Here is an 18,835-nt window from a genome sequence, read left to right on the forward strand (position 1 = left end):
TATAAGTGTAAAATGCAGGGTGTGTTTTACACTTCAGTTCAGGGCACCTTACAGTCTTCTTACTCCTATTTTTCATCCCACTGGGCTATCATCAGCTAAAATGCATGCACAGAGAGTTTTACACTGCCAGCAGCTCCAGGTCAGCTAAGCAACTGCTAGGGTCAAATGTCACTGCATAGTGACACTGAGCTTGGGTCAGTTGGAGGCCTGGGCTCTGCACCTAGCTGCCATTTGCCTGATAGTGTCAGTTTTTTGAACCGGGACAGTGCACTTGTCCGGATGTGATTATTGAAAGGAGCTGCTGTCCTGACCCTCAGCGAAGACTTGTTCTAGGATCACCTTTGCCCACCACAGCAAAATCCAAGCGGCTCTAGTCTTTTCTGTAAAATGGGGTTGTTTCTTCCAGAATACTTTGAATCGTCTTATCTATAATGCCCAATCCAAAGTAAATGCTCCAAGGAAATGGGCAAGAACAGTCTCCACATCCAATCTATATGTGACTGAGACGTGTGGACTGTAATCCCAGGTCAATGGCTAGAGTGAGCCAATAAAATGGTGTCACAGCACTGAGTTTGGGGGTTGCTTGTTACGAAGCACAAGATAACAAGTGTAGACACTGTCTCAAGTTCTAATTCCTGAATCTCCCCGCCCACCTGTTTTTCCCTGGGCTCCTTCGGTTGAATTCCCTCAGAATGGGCCTCCTGTCTACTGTGGGGGCAGAGTGACAGCTCCCAGACTGACTCATTTGTTTTAGGTCACTGGTGCACTAGGGTAGCAGAATTCTCCTCCCCCAGTTCTGGCTAAGGTGGTGCCTATGAGCACAGAATCTTTGAGATGCCAGGAGGTAAAGCATGCTTTCTCTTTTGGTCTAGGTTAATTACAGAGGAGCAGAAGGAATTCCAGGGCCTGCCTACTGGAGTGAGCGGTTTGTAGAGTACATTTTGTTGGTGTCCAAGTCAAATAAGTAATTAACATAATTTACCATATTGGAATTAATATTTTTTATTTTTCTTTTTCACTTTACATCCCACTCACTGCCCCCCTCCCCTTCTCTCTTACAGGTGGAATTGATTTTTAAAACAAGACTGAAAAGATAACCTGCATACAGCTTCAAAAATCAGCTTCCAAACCCGGTAAGATTCATTAACCACAAAATGCTATGCTTTACTTAGCATAGCTCTCAGTAGCTAGTCCACAAGACCAGGGAAAGAGAAGGCTGAGTGAAGGTGGGACTAAGTCCTCTCTGTGTCCCAGTGTCACTGGGAACCCCAAAAACTACAGCTTCCCATGGTGGTGTATGGTGAGGTTTGAGTAAGGAAATACACCTCTCTTGTTTACAGCACCCTGCAATTGGAAGCAGTACTTGGGGGCGGGGGTGCGTATTTCTCCCTTCCCTCAACCCGTTTTAAAAAAATACAATTAACACAGAAACAAAGATCCCATTTTTTTTAAAAAAAGTAATCAACAGAGGGCAAAGCCACTTCCTGGGGTGTACCTTACATATTTACAGGGGGAGGTGTAGCATGACCTCGAGAGTTGTGTTTAAAGGCAGTATTACAAAATATACAAAGGTGTTCTTTCTGTTCACAGTACATAAAAGAACCCTGCCTCATTTCCAAATGAGACACTATAAAACAAGTCACTATTTACTATAAGTTATGAAGTATTCTGTACAGATGCATGGCTATAAATTATGCCGCATAAATGGCTCTTGGGGAACGTTTATCTACAGAGGGGCTCGGGCTGGCCCTCAGCCTCTTCCCATGCAGTATGATGGAAGAGGATGGCCGTGGAACCACACAGCCTGACCCAAGTCAAGCTGAGGCCCGTTCTTGTGGGGAGGGGGATGGGATGGGAATGCTTGCAGAGCCACCATGGGGACTGCACATGAGCACAGCGTATGACTATGGCATCCTGTGCCATACAGGCTCCCACATGCACACTCCCAACCCTACTTACTGGCTTCATCTTGATTCTAAGGGCATTTTAGCCATTTCCCATCTCCTCCCTCCTAAGCAATCCCTTGGAACTTTGTAGGCATGGAAGGGGTAGGAAGCTCATCTGTGTAAGACGATGGGTTTGAAATGAATACATGAGCAGGAGGGTGAGGGGGTGGATGAAACAGAGCATGAAAAGCTGGCCCGGAAAGTCTCCTTGCACAAAAGAGAAAGATAGGCAGACCCTTCACCAGCAGATGACCCAGGCAGTAGCAATGGAGAGAAGGCCTGGGACACAGGTCTTACAAGTTCCATCAGAAATATGTAGCAACAATGTCTCCTATTCTAGTCCAGCCCTAGGCATAGAAAAACCAACAATGTGCCAAACACGTCGTGAACCCCATTCACTCCATCCTAGGAAGCTGAGCACCACGGACTTCAGAGGACACTGTGGTCAGCTGCTTGGCCTGACTATACCAGACGATGCCTTAATAGAACATGCCCTGCAGTGTGAGCTAGAAAGGCTCACACCTATGGGCTACAAACATTCAGTGTGTTTGAACTTGGCTGCTCTGGGGCAGGGGTGAGTAGGAGAAGTTATTGGGTAGGAGTGGACTTATAAAATGAGAGATGTGGCTGAGGTTTTATACCAAGAAACAACTGCTTTGTACATATATTTACAAATACTCTTTACATTGGATCTTTCCAGAACCTTCCCTAATGCCTCCCTCTTAATGTCTTTGGGTGAGGATGGACTTTGAAGGCATTATAGGCCATGGGTGGATGTGGTCATCTGTGGGCCATGTTCACAGTCTACATCTCTGTTCTGTCTTATGGGAGGGAGGCACCCCTGACTCCTAGGTGCTCCTAGAACACTGTAGTGTTGGACAGGGCCTTCATGCCCAGAACTTCCACTTGGCCCTTGCCCTCATCTTGGCATTCTTTGCTCATAGCTGTATTGTCAAAGCCCCCAGAAGCCTTGACTGGGACGTCCTGCTCCTTTTCCTCCTCCTCCAGGTTCTTGCAGCACTTGCTGCAGCGGCAGCACTTGCAGCCACACACCATGCAGCAGACACGGCAGCACACACGGCAACAGCAGCAACAGCGCCTCTGGAAGCAGGAGGTGGCCAGGGAGATGATGTTGTCCCAGGGTTTCAGAGAGTGCATCCACAAGGGTAGGAAATTCCAGTCCCGGAGCTTCAGGGGCAGGATGCGAGGGCAGCGGGCCTGCAGCATCCGGAGGCACAGGACCAGGAGGATCAGCAGAATGATGGGCACACCCACGCCCACCAGCACTGGCCAGCCAGCCAGGGACAGGCCAAACACTGTCAGCGGGGTCAGGAGGAAGAAGAAGATGAGATAGAAGACTGCGAACCAGCGATACTTGGCAGAGATGTTGCCCAGGCCTTTAGCCAGACGGATGGGCAGACGGGTGAATGGGATTGGGTACCACAGCAATATTCCAGAGATGTTGAAGAAAAAATGGCACAGGGCAATCTGAAACAGAGAGGGTAGGAAGAAATAAAGGTCACCCATAGTCTTCCTTGTGTATAGTATAACCAAGTTGGCTCAGGGCGTTATATTCTGGGAACACACATCACTTTACTGTCTAGAGATCAGGAAAGAAGGAAGCAACCCCACTGAATAGCTCAGCCTTCAGATCCTAACGGTGTCATCTGACATGGCTTTTGCCTGCCGCTTCATCCATTGCCTCATAGCAGAGTAGATGTTCTACATGCCCACCTCTTAGGAACCCATAGCTCCTCATTCACAGCTCCCCATGGCTTCACCCAGTATTAGTTCTCCCTTATGGATATAACAGAGGGCATGGCTCTCATTAGAAAATAGTCTGCATGCTAGGTATGGTAGTGTTGCCCATCCCTTGCCAGCCCAGGAGGCAGGACCTCTCAAGGCCGTTCCTAATATGTTTGGGGACAGCATGGGCTTCATGTGATTCCGACTCAAACACAGAAAAAACACTGTTCTGTAAAACCAGACACGTTTTAACCCACTCAGAACCCAGTAGCAGTTGCTGACCTGGAGGGAACTCCTCAATGTGTTGCCTGGGCTGGCCAAGGCAGCCAGAATGGCAGTCGTGGTGGTGCCAATGTTGGAGCCCAGCGTGAGTGGATATGCCCTCTCGATGCTGATCACCCCAATACCTGTTGAGAAAGCATAGAACACATGGAATGAGCCCAAGTAATCATGGGAAGAGGCAATGGTGATCCAATGAAGGCAGGGACAAAACCTCACCGATGAGTGGCGTCATGGCAGAAGTGAACACAGAGCTGCTTTGCACTATGAAGGTCATGCCTGCCCCCACAAGGATGGCCAGGTAGCCAGTCAGCCAGGCAAAGGGAAAGGGGAAATCTGGAAGACAAAGAGAGGGCATGCCATGAGTCCCTAGGACTGCTGGCACTTCCTTAGTTAGGACTGAGGAGCAAGCCAGAGTGAGTGAAGGGTTATAACCCCACACATGACCTGGAATTACCAGGTAGGCTTCTAAAACCCTTCCCTCATCTACATCATCTTAACAAGTTCACATAAGCCAAGGATATGTTGAGAGCAAGACCAGATTGACAAAGATGGACACCTAAAAATACACCCCCCTTCCTCAGCCTGGTCTGGCATCCCTGCACATTTGGGGATGAGCTGTGAACTCACCCCTGTACTGTCTGTATGGAATTGGGCCCCTGGTTCTGGCAAACCCTGAGATGCTCAGAGCCCTACTCAGGTGTCCACACACACACACATCCCCCGAAGGCTAGAACAGGGTGCAAGTGTTGGACTTACCAGTATTAAGGGTCTTCTTGATGACAGTGGCAACCTGTCCCCTGAGCACAGAACCCAACAGTTTGACAATCATGATCAGACAGCCGCAAAGGATCAGCAGGGAGACAGTGAGCAGGATGATGCCCACAGCGAGGTCTGGGAGGCTGAAATTCACGAAGATGTGCTGGCCTGAAGAGAGACAAAACAGGCTGGTGAGGAAATCAGGGCCCACCCTGTCCAGATTGCTATCTATTCATTCTTTCTCATGGAAACAATCTTGCCTGGCAACTAGAAATATGGAGACTCACTTGATGGTGTCCCAGTTTGCCTTGACAATGTTGTTTGCTAACTTCAAAAGAAAACTTGGGTGTGTGGGGGGGTGGGGGAGGAACCCACCTGTCTTGTGTGCACACCTGTCGTGCCCATGCCAGGTGCCGTATACACCAGAAGTCAGAATTTGCTACCATAGAAGTGCATCAGTATAAGCACCTGATGTAGGAACTGCAGTTCTTTGCATGAGCAGTATGCTAACTATTGAGCCATGTCTCGGCATCTAAGTTTTGTTTGAGAAAGGATCCGGTATAACCCAGGCTGCTCTCCAACAAGACTAGCTTGATCGTCACTCCTACCTCTACCTCCTATGGTTAAAAGCAGGCACCACCAGGCCTGACCCTGGTCTGTGTTAATTGCACTCCCTGAGACTGGAAAGTCAAGCAATCTTTAAATCATGTGCTGAGGAAGCCCTGGTGCCCAGCCCAGTTCTACCACTGGACCCCTTGATGATTTCCCTAGTGATGGTTACTACAAAGCATTGAGACATTACTAACTAAAGTCCTTCCTATGTATCCCTTGTGTCAAATCCAGGAAAGCATAGTTCTACTGACAGTTAGCAATTAAGGCATTGGGGATGACATGTTCATCCTGATTCTGCAGGGATAATCACACCAAAACATGGTGGTAGGATAGAAGAAAGTGGAATTCAAGAAGGATGAAGGGCTTTCTAAAATACAGGAGTATCAAGTGGCCTCAGTGCCTTGCTCAGAAGGAACTCACTAAGTGAACAGACCCCATATAATCAATTATCCCTGACTTATTGACCAGGAGATCCTAAGGTACACCAAGGGAGCACTGTGGAATCCCATCACAAGCGCTTCAGGTGGCATAGAGTCGCTGGAAGTCCGGGCATAGTCTTCCCTTCTTTCCTGTAATCACTGGTCACTGTAATCCTGATACACTAGTCAGATTCCTGGACTACCCACCCAGCTGGCCAGCCAATCAATTCCCACTCACATTTAGCAATGTTCTCCTTCTCGGTCACATTCTGGATGGTCCAGGTCTGTATGCCATCAGTCCAGCAATATGAAGGAGAGGTGCAGTTATCAGGCGAGGGGACAGTGACATTCTCCTCAATCTAAACAACAATGACAAACATGAGGTGCAACCATGGTGGGAAATAACAAAGTGGGGACCAATGGGACATTATCCTTGGGTTTCTACAATGGCTCCATAGCAGGGTACTTTCCTTCCCTTCATCACCAGTCTTTAGCAGAACATGTATGCATGCATGGACATGCTACACCCCAGAATTAAGGGTGAGCTGTACCCCACTGCACAGCAGGTTGGGCAAATTCCTAGAGCAAGTCATAAATTGTATGCCAGTTCAGAAACAGTCTGGAAAGCAAGATGCCCCTGCTGCCAAGAGTCAGCCTTCCATGAGACATACACAAGACCAAGGAGCAAGCATCTAATAGTGATGCAAAGGTGGCCCTGAAAGGCAGAGGCCAGGTTTCCAGGTGCCCAATTTTTCCCCCTCCCTGACTTCTGACTTGCTGCTTTGAACCCTTCCAGTGACACACTTATTCATCCCAGTGATAACTTACTCATCCACCGTTTCCACACTTACCACATTGCTTATAGTTTTACACCAGATCTTGATCAGGCTCTTGTTCTGGGCTTCTGAGTCACCCATTGCAATTTGTTGGATGACTTTTTTATCCAGCTGAGGGGAACAAGGAGGTAGGGTGGGTCAGCATATCCTCAGAAGTGATGCCTGACAAAGTGATTACTGCTGATAGGGGACCTGTGAGCCCACTGGTATAATAAAGCCCTATATGTAATGACATATACCCTTCCCTACCCTCCAACCTCCTGCTGAGAACAGTATTATCCTGTTGAGAGCTGGTGGCTCTCAACCTATGGTTCTCAGCACCTTTCACAAGGTTCACCCAAGGCCATCAGGAATATCAGATATTTACATTATGATTCAAAACAGAAAATTACAGTTATGAAGTAGCAATGAAAATAATTTTATGATTGGGGGTCACCACAACACGAGAAAGTGTATTAAACGGTGACAGCATTAGGAAGTTTGAGAACCACTGCCCTGGAAACTGGCAGACATTCAGAGCATGACTGTATGGCAAGGGTGCTAATAATCAGCAGGTCGTAGAGACCTACTGTTCAAGTCCTGGCTGGCCCTTTCCACCCGTATCTAGGACAGACACCAAGGATCAGAAGGCATGACTGGGCTCAGCTGGGAAAGGTGGGTAACCACCAATAAAATGGAAAATATATTCACAAATGCTCACTAACCACACCCAATTAGCCCCCATTCCTAATAGGGCAAACCAGGCTATGTCAAAGAAAACAGGTGACACAGATACCCCTAACCTCTGCCTCCTATGGCTTATGTCCTGCTCCCCGGCCTCTTTAGGCTCAGAGAGGTGAGCTGTACGAACAGCCATTACCTGGATGATGAGCTTTGTGAAGGGGTCTGTTATGACTTTCAGAATGTCTGGGGCATCTTCTCCATTCTGGAAGCTGAAGGTTTCCAACACAAGGTTGGTCAGTTTCTCCAGGTAATGGGTGGCAGCCTCCAGAGGTAAGAGCACCAACACAGAGAGCCAGTTGAAGAAGTCATGGACAGTAGCTCCTGCAAATGCCCTATGGGAAGGAAGCCACCACAGCTCTATCGTATTCTGAGGAAGGGGGTGCAAGTCATTCACCTAAGTACACACAGGTGGCTGGGCTAAGACTTTGCTGACCGGTATACTATTTTAGGACTGGAATTGTAACAAGTTCTGTTTAGCAGAATTACATTAAGAATACTCCCAAGCCCTCCTTGTTCAAAGTTTCAAGACTGGAGTCACTCAATTGTTAAGAGCACTGGCTGTTCTCTAGAAAAACCTGGGTTTGATCCCACAACTCCAGTTTCATCAGGTATGCAGATGGTGCATACATACACACATTAGAAGCAAACACAATAGTAAGCTAATAAAAATCCATCAAGGGGTTGGGGATTTAGCTCAGTGGTAGAGCGCTTGCCTAGGAAGCGCAAGGCCCTGGGTTCGGTCCCCAGCTCCGAAAAAAAAAAAAAAAACTAAAAAAAAAAAAATCCATCAAGATTTAGAATTATGAATGGTTTCCCTACATGTTTGTATGTGTACCACACCCACGACTGTTGGGTCACCTGGATCTGGAGTTAGAGTTGAGAGTCACTACATGGGGACTGAGAATCAAACATAGGTCCTCTGCAAGACCAACAAAGACTTAACCACTGAGCTGCTCTCCAACCATGCCTAGACTACTTTTAAATTGCTTGGAAGGTAGAGTAGTGGGGCAGACAATCAGAACCTTCTGATTAACTCAATTCTTTTTTGGGTATGGGGAAGGTATTGAGACAGACAGGGTTTCTCTGTGTAATAGCTCTAGATGTCCTGGACTGGAACTCAGAGGTCCACCTGCCTCTGCTTCCCAAACGTTGGAATGAAAGGCCACCATTAATTGTGTGCGTGTATGTGTGAGTGTATGTGCATCACAGCAGCACAGATCTCAGAAGCCTAGAGACTGGAGCTACAAGCAGCTGTGGGCCAGCATATGGGCATAGGAGTGGAGGGAGCTAAAACCAGGTCTTCTGAAAATGAAGGAAATCAACCAGAAGGTCCATTTTTTGGCCTATGGTATTAGCTAGTCTCAGTCTTCCTGAATAAGGCAACCAAAAGCTCTGCTGATGGCATAGAATAATTCAGATTTCCTGGTGCTCGGTAAATGTACAGGAGTGGATTAACAGTGGATACGGTAATTGCTGTAGCTATCAATAACCCAAACTTTTGTCACTATCTAAGGCAATAATCCAAACCTTCAAGAAGGATGCCACATGTAACCAATATTGGTTGTGCAAAGCATCCTGGGATTTATACACTCAAGGGGATGGATCTAAGCTAAGTCAGTTATATCAACATGTAGGTAGCTCATTAGGTCTTACTTAGGTTTCTTTTCCATAGGCTACAAGGAAGCAATGGGTATAAATAAATGAGCCAAAATTTTCCAGAATTGAAACCTAACTGGATGGAATCCTGGCTGGGCCAGTCAATGACATCACTTTGTTTCCTTTGGCTTCAAGATGAATATGATGGGGGATAGAGAAGGCTGTCTGGCTTCACGAGGTGATCAAATTAGAGAGTGCCCATCTTAATGTGTGTTATCATGTTCCATCAAGACATGTCATCAGGGACCAAATGAGGTGGCTCAGGTAGATGGACCACTGTGATAGCATCTCCTGTTGACTCACCAGCAGACAGGACAAACATGACCAATCTCCCCCCAAAACCTGCTATAATGTCAGCTGCTTGACCGCACCACGATGGCATCATAGACAAGCTGGGAATTGCTTCTATATTTTAATAAGCTCTGGCAGGAGTCTGTGGCTGGCTGGTTAGAAAAGAAGCGGGGGGATGGCCTTCATTCCCATGCTAACCACTGAGACAGAGGGTTTCCCTTTGTCTATTTCCACCTGCCCTATTTTCGTACCTCACACGTCATAAAAAGTATATTCGCCTGTGCTGGCTTACAGGTGAAGAGATTGGCAGAGCTAGCCCGGAATGGATGTTTTAGGAAGTTATAATTATCTATGACTAAGTGAGACAACGAAGCCTGCCCCACCCAACTGGCCTTTCTTACTGCCACCCAGCAGTACAGTCTGGCTGCTGCTGCTTTTTCAGGCACCCTGACAGGATGCCATGTGTTTGCCCACATGCCTGTTTAATCATTACAATAACTTATTGGTGCTGGCTGTTTGTTATTCTCGCTCTACAGATCAGTTAGTAGATTTTAATCTGGGATTCCCAACCCTTGCTGGACTCCCCAGGCTCCTAGGTAAACCCCTGAGCGCACCTTCATGACTGTTAAAGGCATTGTGAGCACAAAGCCTGTGCCCCGAATCACCCACCTTCTGAACTCATTTCTGTCTCCTGCCTGCATAAGTGCCACAATCGTGTTGGTGATGGAGGTCCCGATGTTAGCACCCATGATGATGGGGATGGCAGCGCGGACTGACAGCACTGAAGAGTGAGAAAGAAGAGTGAGGGGACCTGCAAGGTGGGGGAGCCATGCTCTACACACCAATGTGCTGCGTGAACAACCATGGCTAATTATTCTAGAACGAAGTTCTGTTTCTTTAGGAGGTGGTGTGTCATATATAACACTATCAAAATCCAGAGAGGGCAGTCAATGAATCTGCATGTACCCCATTCTTGGATGTAATTTTAGTGTAATTTTAGACCCCCTAAAGTCCCTCTGTCCTCCCATCTCACAGGGATTAGTGAATTAGTGAGCCAGGGAACCAGTGATCAGGGAATGGATGGGTCCTGGAGCTGAAGAAACATGTACTTATTTCAAAACATTGTGTTGTGTAGCTTAGGCTGGCCTCAAACTTACTTTGTAGAAAAATTCTAATAATAATATTAATTTTGGCTAAAATACTGCCATGAGGGAAAAAATGGAACGATAATTGTGACACGCCCTAGGTAATGCATCAGAACTCACAGGAGGAGGCAACCATGCTGACGATGATTGACGAGGACGTGCTGGAGCTTTGCACCATGACTGTCACCAGCACCCCTATCACAAGTCCAGCCACAGGATTAGACATAATGGAGTTGTTGCTGAAGAACTGGCCGGCCATTTTTCCTAGAAGACAAAGAGTGGTCATTTGGAGATAGCTGAGAATGGTGCCACGAAGTCCCAAGTGTCCACACAAGGGCAGATGGCTGTAGCGTAGGAACCTAGCTTTTTTTTTTTTCTTCCTGTTCTTCCCTACGTTGTTCTAAGAGGGAAGCTGTCTGTCCATGTAAGACTCCAGTCCCACCATCCACCCTCCACCCTCTACCTCTGTCTAGCCTTTTTACTCTATAGATTCCCTCCTTAGCCAGCCTCTTTCCGTTCATCTTTATGACACCCCTAAGTCCCCTAAGTCCTCTAAGTCGATCCTTTATTCCTCAGCATCTTCAGCTGCAGCCCAGCCTGAATTCTACAGGAGTCTTTTGGGGGTGTACCTATGTGACCCTCAGTCTTTCCTCCACCCATTTTATAATGGAGGCTTAGAGACTGGATGTGCATTATTTAAGGTAATCTTAAGCCAAACCCCTTATGAATGTTTCTAAAGATCAGAGAGACCACATTCAACGATGTGGCCCCTGACAATTGACCTACCTACCACCCACCCTCCTCCATCTCTCAGGTCAAAAAATCAGGTCAGCTAGGCCCATGCCTTTAATCTCAGAATTTGGGAGGCAGAGACATGAGGATGTCTGTGTGTTCCAAGCCAATCAGAAATAGTGGGCCCTGTCCTAAAACACAGGATTGGGAAGGATGAGATCAGCTCTCTGTAATCCCACTGTGTTCATTACAGGCTGTGTTTAAAGTCTGATTAGTGACCTCTGAGCCTTGGTCATCTCTTCTGTGTGGGAGGGACCTTAGAGAGGGCTCTTCCAGACAGGGCCACTCAGGGTGCTATCTGTGGTTACCCAGAGGGTCCAAAGTTAACTGAGCACACATGGGCACTTCATTCTGGGTTTCTGGGACATTGGCCACTGTGATCTATGCTCAGGCCAGGGAAGGTATCTACTGTGGGCTCTTCCCAGCAAGGGTCAGCTTTGATCTTTCCCACTTGCTTTGGCCTAAGGGAAGACTTTTTTTTTTTCAAACTAGAGAAGCCTTGAGGCAGCAGGGATCCTGCAGATAAAGGGAGTCAACAGTTTCCTGCTGGAGGTTGGGTACAATGGAAAGGATTCTGATAGCTGACATCAGCTCCAGCCTGGGGTTAAAGCCAGAGCCACTTAGATGCTTCAGTTCTTTGCTGTATGATGGGGGATGGGGAGGAGACAGTCAGGTTTGCCCTCACCCATGTCTGAGATAGTCAGTCATGTTGAAGTGCGAGAAGTCCTGTGAGCTGCCCACCTAAATTGAAAAAGTAACCATTGGGGTCCTTACCTCCAACAAGCTGGAAGGCACTACTGAGTACATCCAGGGAGCACACAAACAAGTAGAGAAACCCCAGGAGAAGGATGAATTTCCCAATCCCCTGGAAAATGCAGAGAATCTTCCCTTTGGAGTCTCTCTCTGTGATCAGGAAGAGAGAAGGCAAAATTAGAGTCCTTCGAGCTGAACAGAGATCCTTGGCAGGGGAGCTGACACACAGCTCTACTTCCTACCAACTGGCTTCTACATCAAGGCCTAGATGTGGGGCAGCCTCCACTGAACCCTCATGTTTCTACAGAGTCAGAGGGGAAGGAGAGTTCAGTGTGGTCTGGGCCCAGAGAAGCAGCAGAACAGGATGGACGAACGGTCAAGTGAACTACAGTGTTGCTGAGGTAGTGAGCAGTTAAGCTCAACAGTTAACTGTTTCTCAAATCATCTTCAGAAATCACAGAGAGTCAACCCCTGCAATCAAAAGCTGAAGTTTGTTGAGGGCCTGGGCCTTGTACAGCCAATTGAGCTAGCAAAGTATTTCTCACCTCTCTCATTCAATTCCCTTCTCTGCCTACCACCCTCCTATGCTAGGTGACTCATCATGGGCTTGATTGTAACCCCAAACCTGAAATGGAAATATAAGCTCTTGCTCACCCCAGGTCTTGTGGGTCTATTCTCAGCACTCATAACATAATCAGCATTCACAAAATCATGACCTTGATCCCTAGGACTTTGCGTCCCCTAGTTATCCTGCTTTATGAGGTAAATGCTGTGGACAGGCTAGTTCCCTTCACCCACTTACCTGACCATTTGATCCCATTGTCTTGGAGTTCAGGCAGGTCCCAGGGGTCGTTCCCCTCAGGGGGCTCCTCTATGAGAACCAGGGCGGAATATGAGGGTAGAAGTTCAATCTTGGCTACAGGAGTCCCGCTGTCATTTGCTGAAACAAGTAGCAAAGGCCATGAGAAATGGGGAGCTGAATTTCCATGGGTCCTCAAAGGTGGTTGTCCCCAATTGGTGAACACTTACTTTTGCTGGTCCCCTTGTCTTTGTCTGGTATGCTAGACTGTGGACCTGAGGCCCCTTCGATGAATTTATTGGGGTTGGGGTGGGCATTTTCCAACTCGGGCCAAGGAGCCATGGTCTGTAAGAGAAGACAGAGCTTAAGGGTATAGCCACTGATATAACAGTTGCCTATGGGAAACATTGCTTGCAAATCTACTTAGGAGTGGGAGAGGCCAAACAGGTCTCTATACCAATGGTCTTCACTGGCTGCACTGGAGCAAGTTCAACTGTAAATCTGCGTCAAACCTCACCTAGTGGCCACCTAGACAGCCACACGTGCAAGCGTGTGGTGTATATGCTCCTAGACAACCCACCCATGTTCCCTACCATCTGGGGCTTCTAAAGTGTAATAGTGCCACTCTGGAGGGTGCCTCTGGAGGGTGCCTTTATGCCTCTGGGTATGCGGTACCAGTGTTCTCTCTGTAAGACATACACAGCTCTTCACACATCTATTGGGGCTTCCGAGACTGGTAGTGAAATTAAAAGGCTAATGAGTCGAAGCTAGCACCAAGTCATCCTACCACCAGCAACAGCCCTTTATCAGAGGGGCATTGTCTGCAGGTACTGCAGACTTCCTTGTAACCCATTTTCTCCACAATGTCCCTCAGTTACAAGCCAGTTCACCTGGCTAGCCACAGTTTGTGCACTCTGTCCTGACACCATTAAGCGGAACAATCCAAAGGACAGAAAATTCACAGAAAAGGAAGTACAAACAGCTAACATTCTGACTAGAACCTGAGTTCCAGCCCCAGCACCAATTCAAGATATGCAAATTAAGTGGCATTAGCAGAGTGTGATCTGCGCTGCAGTAGCTAGGAGTGCTGTCCCACACCTGCAATCCCAGCACTCACAGAGGGCTTCCCAGAACCAGAACCAGGATCCAAATGATATCTATTTCCTGCTTACAAAGCACAGGCCCTACCAAGAAAGGGGTATCCTTGGGACCTGAAGTTCTGTCTGTCCTGCGATACTACCCAATACATATTCACTGAATAGAGGGCAACACTTTCCAAAAGATCCTTCCTGCTCAGTCATTTACAGATTTGTGAAATAAGAAATGGGGCAGTGTGTTCTACTAACTAAGAGCAGATCAAAGTGTCACAGCGGGCAAAAGGGGTGGCCAACAGGAGTGCTCTGTACCAAGAATATGTATGGTTGGACCAGGGTAACAAAGACCCTAAATCACTCCCTAGTGCGGACGGATGTCCACGTCTATCCAACTTCAGGTTAAAAGGTATATGGCATGTGATGATTTGGAAGCCAGACACAGACAGACAGACAGACAGACAGACAGACAGACAGACAGACTGTAGACAGAAAGACAGACAGACAGACAGACAGACTGTAGACAGAAAGACAGACAGACAGACAGACAGAAAGACAGACAGACTGTAGACAGAAAGACAGAAAGACAGACAGACAGAAAGACAGACAGACAGAAAGACAGACAGACAGAAAGACAGACAGACAGAAAGACAGAAAGACAGAAAGGCGCGGGCGCCCGCGCGTACACATACACACACACACACACACACACACAAGTTAATGGTTAATGCCAGATAGAGAACTCACTAGGACCCTACTTAGAGAGGTGAGATTGGGAAGGTTGTGAGTTCCAGACCAACATGGAATAACTAATGTAGTAGTTAGATACCTTAGCCCCTGCTCTCCAACTAATCAGGGACCCCCCTGGCCAACCATCTTGACAGAATATGGAAACTCCTGAGAGAAGGAACAGGGACGTGTCTGACTAAGTCAGTACATATTAAGTGGGGAATACTCTTGCTTCAGCTCATATGCAAAAATGGAGCCAATGGCCACTTTCAGGGCACACAAGTCAGATAGAAGAGGAAGAGTCTATGACTCAGAGCTCAAAGCAGAGCTTCCTGCCTGTCCTAGGTGAGTGTACGAGTATCTGACCTGCATTCTCCCTGGGGCTATCAACATGTACACCTGCTTCGGTTTCAACTTCTAGTTCACCTCAGCTAATTCTTCATTCTTCAGTCAAGGCACATGTTTTCTTTCAGCATAACTTTCCTGTTTCTAACTCTTGCCATCACTGTCCCAGATTTTCAAAGCCATCCCTGACTGCTCCCAAATCTCCCAGACCTCTGATTGGCTCTGCCTGGAAGAATTTCCTGATTCAGTTGAGATACCATCCCGCCAGCCAGGGCCTCTGCATTCCCCAACTGAATGGAAGTCACAACTCCCCTAGTGTGATCCACGTCTCCCATGGATGAACCTTCCTAGCACTTATACACCCCAAAGCCCACTGCCTATTGTTACCCTCAATAGATGCCGCGCCTCTAGGTGTGCCTCCCCCACAGTGAGTCTCACTTCTGTCCTGAGACAATGCTTCACAAGTCAACCTACATCTTCCTTCCTCTCTGCTCTGGCCTTGCCCTTCTCAATCCTGGCACGTGCTAACCGTGTGACTCATCTGGCACTTCCTCACACATCACTATGACATCTATTAATTTCTAATAACAAGGACCATTTAATGAGCATCAAAGAGCTCAAGCTGGTGCCCAACATACATTCTTATTCAGGTTTTACTCACAAAGGGGATGGCAAACGCTGAATATATAGTTCTGCCAGGCCGGGTCTCACCTACAATATTGAGCAGTCACATCGAGAAGACTTGTCTTCCCACTAGTGTAATTTTACTTGTGGAATTAGGAAGGGGTGGCAGGCCAATAACTGATATGATCTACATTTCTGGTGTTTTCCTAGACATTAACAGGGACGTACCAAAGGATAGATATCTAGCATTGCCCCTGTCTCTACTAAATTAAATGTCATGATCCCCTCACCCCAAATTTAAGACAATGTACCAAAGGACCATAGACTACTGTTCCAGAGGAAAATTGGATTTTTTAGATTGCAACTCCTCTGCACCCTTGGGTAAGGCTTTTTGCTTTTTGGTTTTCCTGTACATAAAATGACAACTATGTCAATGGGGGTTTTCAGAACAGTGCCCAGCACACTGACTGGCCCTTGTGGTTATGTAGTTATCCTAAAATGACCATGAAAGATTTTTCATTAGGATATACGATTAGAACTTCAAGCTGGGGTTGGGGATTTAGCTCAGTGGTAGAGTGTTTGCCTAGCAAGTGCAAGGCCCTGGGTTCGGTCCCCAGCTCCGAAGGGAAAAAAAAAAACAAACTTCAAGCTGGGTGTGGGGACACACCCAGTACTTGGGAGGCAGAGAAAAGAGAGCAAGTTCAGAACTGCCAAGGAATCAGTGTGACCCCATCTCGAAAGGGGAGGGAAAAAAACCTTTTCAGACCAAGCATTCAAGTTCACCAACAGTAGCAAATCTGAGTTCAAGGCCAGCCTAGTCTAAATAGTCCCAGGCTAGCCAGGGTTACAGTTCACACACACACACACACACACACACACACACACACACACACACACACACACACACACACAGCCAGGCAAAATAATGAACTCTTGCCTCTTGCAAGGCCAGAATTCAAAGGGTTGGTGCAGGAGAATGGCAAGCTGTAGGCTATAGATCTGGATCAGGAGAGTGGATATAAAATAGAAGGTAGGATGGATGTACACCCAAAGATTGCCATGAGCTATTTGGGGTTACTGAGCAGGATGGCCCTTCACATAAGGGACTCTATTCTTGGAGGCGTGCTGAGAAATTTCTAGAGCCATTTCCCACTTCTTAAACAACCGAACCCAGGGCCTTGCGATTGCTAGGCAAGCGCTCTACCACTGAGCTAAATCCAACCCTATTTCCCACTTCTAATAATCTGAAACTCAGGGATTGTCTAGCTCCTGAACTTCCATAAATAAAAAGCTCTCATAGGGCAATAACCTGCTGGTTTCTCTCCCAGCATCCAAGGGTATGAGACTAGCTAGCGAATGGAAAAGCCAGTACTGGAGGCCTGCTGAGGGAATGCATGCTGATTGTGACTAAGTAGCAGTTCCAGCCTGTCTCCCTGATTGGAGGCTGTCCTCATCACCATATGCAAATTGGATCCACTGGGATTGGTTGGCTAGAGCAATTATTCCCTAGAAACTTTGGCCATGATGGATGGTCAAGTGTGACTGGGGCGGTTATTTCCCTGTTTGCTACAGGATGTGTTTCTGTGACCAGATTTCCATGACTGGCCCAAACCCAACAAGAAAGAATGTCCCAAGTCTTTGTGGCATTGTCTTCACCCCTCCCGGTGCCATTTACTATTAGCTTATGCCAAAAGGGAGATAGATTTCTACTAATCACCTGTGCTCCTTCTTGGGAAACTTCCTTGTTCCGAGCCCAATTACTTGGCATAATATAATGCTTCCCCTATGAAGCAATGTGGTACTCAAAATTGCTGGGGCTCTTTTTGTCTAACCTCCATCACCACTTGTCAAGTTTCTGGTAGATCAGGACAGGATCCACTTGGCACAGCCATCTTGGGCCAGCATCTGGAAGCATCCACCCAGCATCCATCTGGCCATTCCCTTCCTGACTCTCCAACCTCACAGCTATGTGTGCCCTGAAAGTAGGGGACGTATGACAACCATCTAGCTAGCCTCTGCTGCTTTGGCACACTAGCCCCCATGCTCTCAGCCTCTTGTGCTGTCTATGCAGGATGAACCAGAGCCTGCATCTAGGACTCTGGAGCAAAGGCTGGACCTGGAGCAAACAAATCTAGGTCATCATTCCAGACAGGAGAGAAAGAAAAGAGAAAGTGGAGAAGAGAGAGAGAACCCAGGGGGAGGGGGAGAGAACCCAGCACACATTCCAAAGCCAGAAGCCTTTTCATACACCATAAAACCTCACAGCCAGGGGTTATAGGGAAGCCTTCAGGCCCTATCTAACCACCAAAGACTTCACCAACGCAACTGCAGGAATCACTCCTCTGTCCCTGACCATATCCCCAAATAGTGATCGAAAATTCTGTGTAATAACTGGCTGCTTTTTCCAACAGACTTCAGACCCAGCAGTCCTCCTGGTATGAGTGCTGGGGAGGGGACAAAATAGTAAACAGGGCAGACAGAGGGATTCCATGTGAACCTGAGGTCACTGACCCAGAGACATGGCAGACACTAAACCTGCTTCCTAAAGGAAAGGTCTTAACTGTCGAGCCCCTCCAAAGGTTTCCCCTATACCCAGATGCCACTGTTCTCTCTGCTTTCCTGTCCAATGCCATTCTTGTGTTCTTGCTACCTTCCAGAAGCAGCAGGCAAGGAGGGAGAAATACTGCATCTAATAGGGTATCAACTGCCTGACAAGACCAAGTACCATCCTAAGGGCCCCAGGTCCTGAGGCCACCCCAGGCCTGCTTCCACAGAGCTGGCTGTGAGCCTCACTCTTGGCTCCACTCACTTCATGCAGCCACACACAATGCCAAGAGGAACTCATTCCTCCTGGCAGCCTCAGAAGGGGAAACTTTCTGGGCTCTTCTAGGACTCAATCAGGGAAACGTGAGGCCGTCACCCACACCCTTCGCTTTGCATTCTTTGGGCTTCTCCAACCAGGACCTGATTGGGACAAGCTGTTTTCAGAGCTTGCCCCACTAAGGCCTAAGGATGAAAAAGTGAAATGGCCCAGGTTAATGGCCCTGTGTCCTCTCAGATATGGCCATAGCACAAGAATGACCACTGAATTAAAGAGAATGGTTGTCACTGACAGGTGGCCCAATGTTGAGACTTACAGGCTGTGATGTAAGTCATGTACACAGATTAACTCAATTTTTAGGGTTCTGTCTCACTTTCTTTATTGGTGTGGGGCCAGATGTACCATATAATCCACAGAACTCAGGGCCATCCCCCTATCTCAGGCTCTCCAAAGTAGTGGGGTTGCAGGT

At 47.5% G+C, this 18,835-nt stretch overlaps 1 protein-coding gene across 2 annotated transcripts in view; it reads right to left on the reverse strand.

Annotated features, from left to right (window-relative positions):
• Nucleotides 1-977: 977 nt before the first annotated feature.
• Nucleotides 978-18,835, reverse strand: part of Slc34a2 (solute carrier family 34 member 2) — a 29,708-nt gene continuing 11,850 nt past the window's right edge. The window contains exons 2-13 of one of the 2 annotated variants that reach the window (XM_063273681.1): nt 12,987-13,101; nt 12,760-12,897; nt 11,979-12,107; nt 10,533-10,676; nt 9,937-10,048; nt 7,457-7,652; nt 6,613-6,708; nt 6,000-6,120; nt 4,731-4,898; nt 4,191-4,307; nt 3,975-4,099; nt 978-3,434 (exon numbers count right to left, since the gene is read on the reverse strand). In XM_063273681.1, the coding sequence (XP_063129751.1) occupies nt 2,805-3,434; nt 3,975-4,099; nt 4,191-4,307; nt 4,731-4,898; nt 6,000-6,120; nt 6,613-6,708; nt 7,457-7,652; nt 9,937-10,048; nt 10,533-10,676; nt 11,979-12,107; nt 12,760-12,897; nt 12,987-13,098 (2,088 nt within the window). In that variant the 5' untranslated portion in view covers nt 13,099-13,101 and the 3' untranslated portion in view covers nt 978-2,804. The remainder of the gene's footprint in view (nt 3,435-3,974; nt 4,100-4,190; nt 4,308-4,730; nt 4,899-5,999; nt 6,121-6,612; nt 6,709-7,456; nt 7,653-9,936; nt 10,049-10,532; nt 10,677-11,978; nt 12,108-12,759; nt 12,898-12,986; nt 13,102-18,835) is intronic. The other variant, NM_053380.2, reaches the window with a different exon arrangement.

Source organism: Rattus norvegicus, chromosome 14 (assembly GCF_036323735.1).
Source record: "Rattus norvegicus strain BN/NHsdMcwi chromosome 14, GRCr8, whole genome shotgun sequence".
In the NCBI taxonomy this organism is placed as follows: Eukaryota; Metazoa; Chordata; class Mammalia; order Rodentia; family Muridae; genus Rattus; species Rattus norvegicus.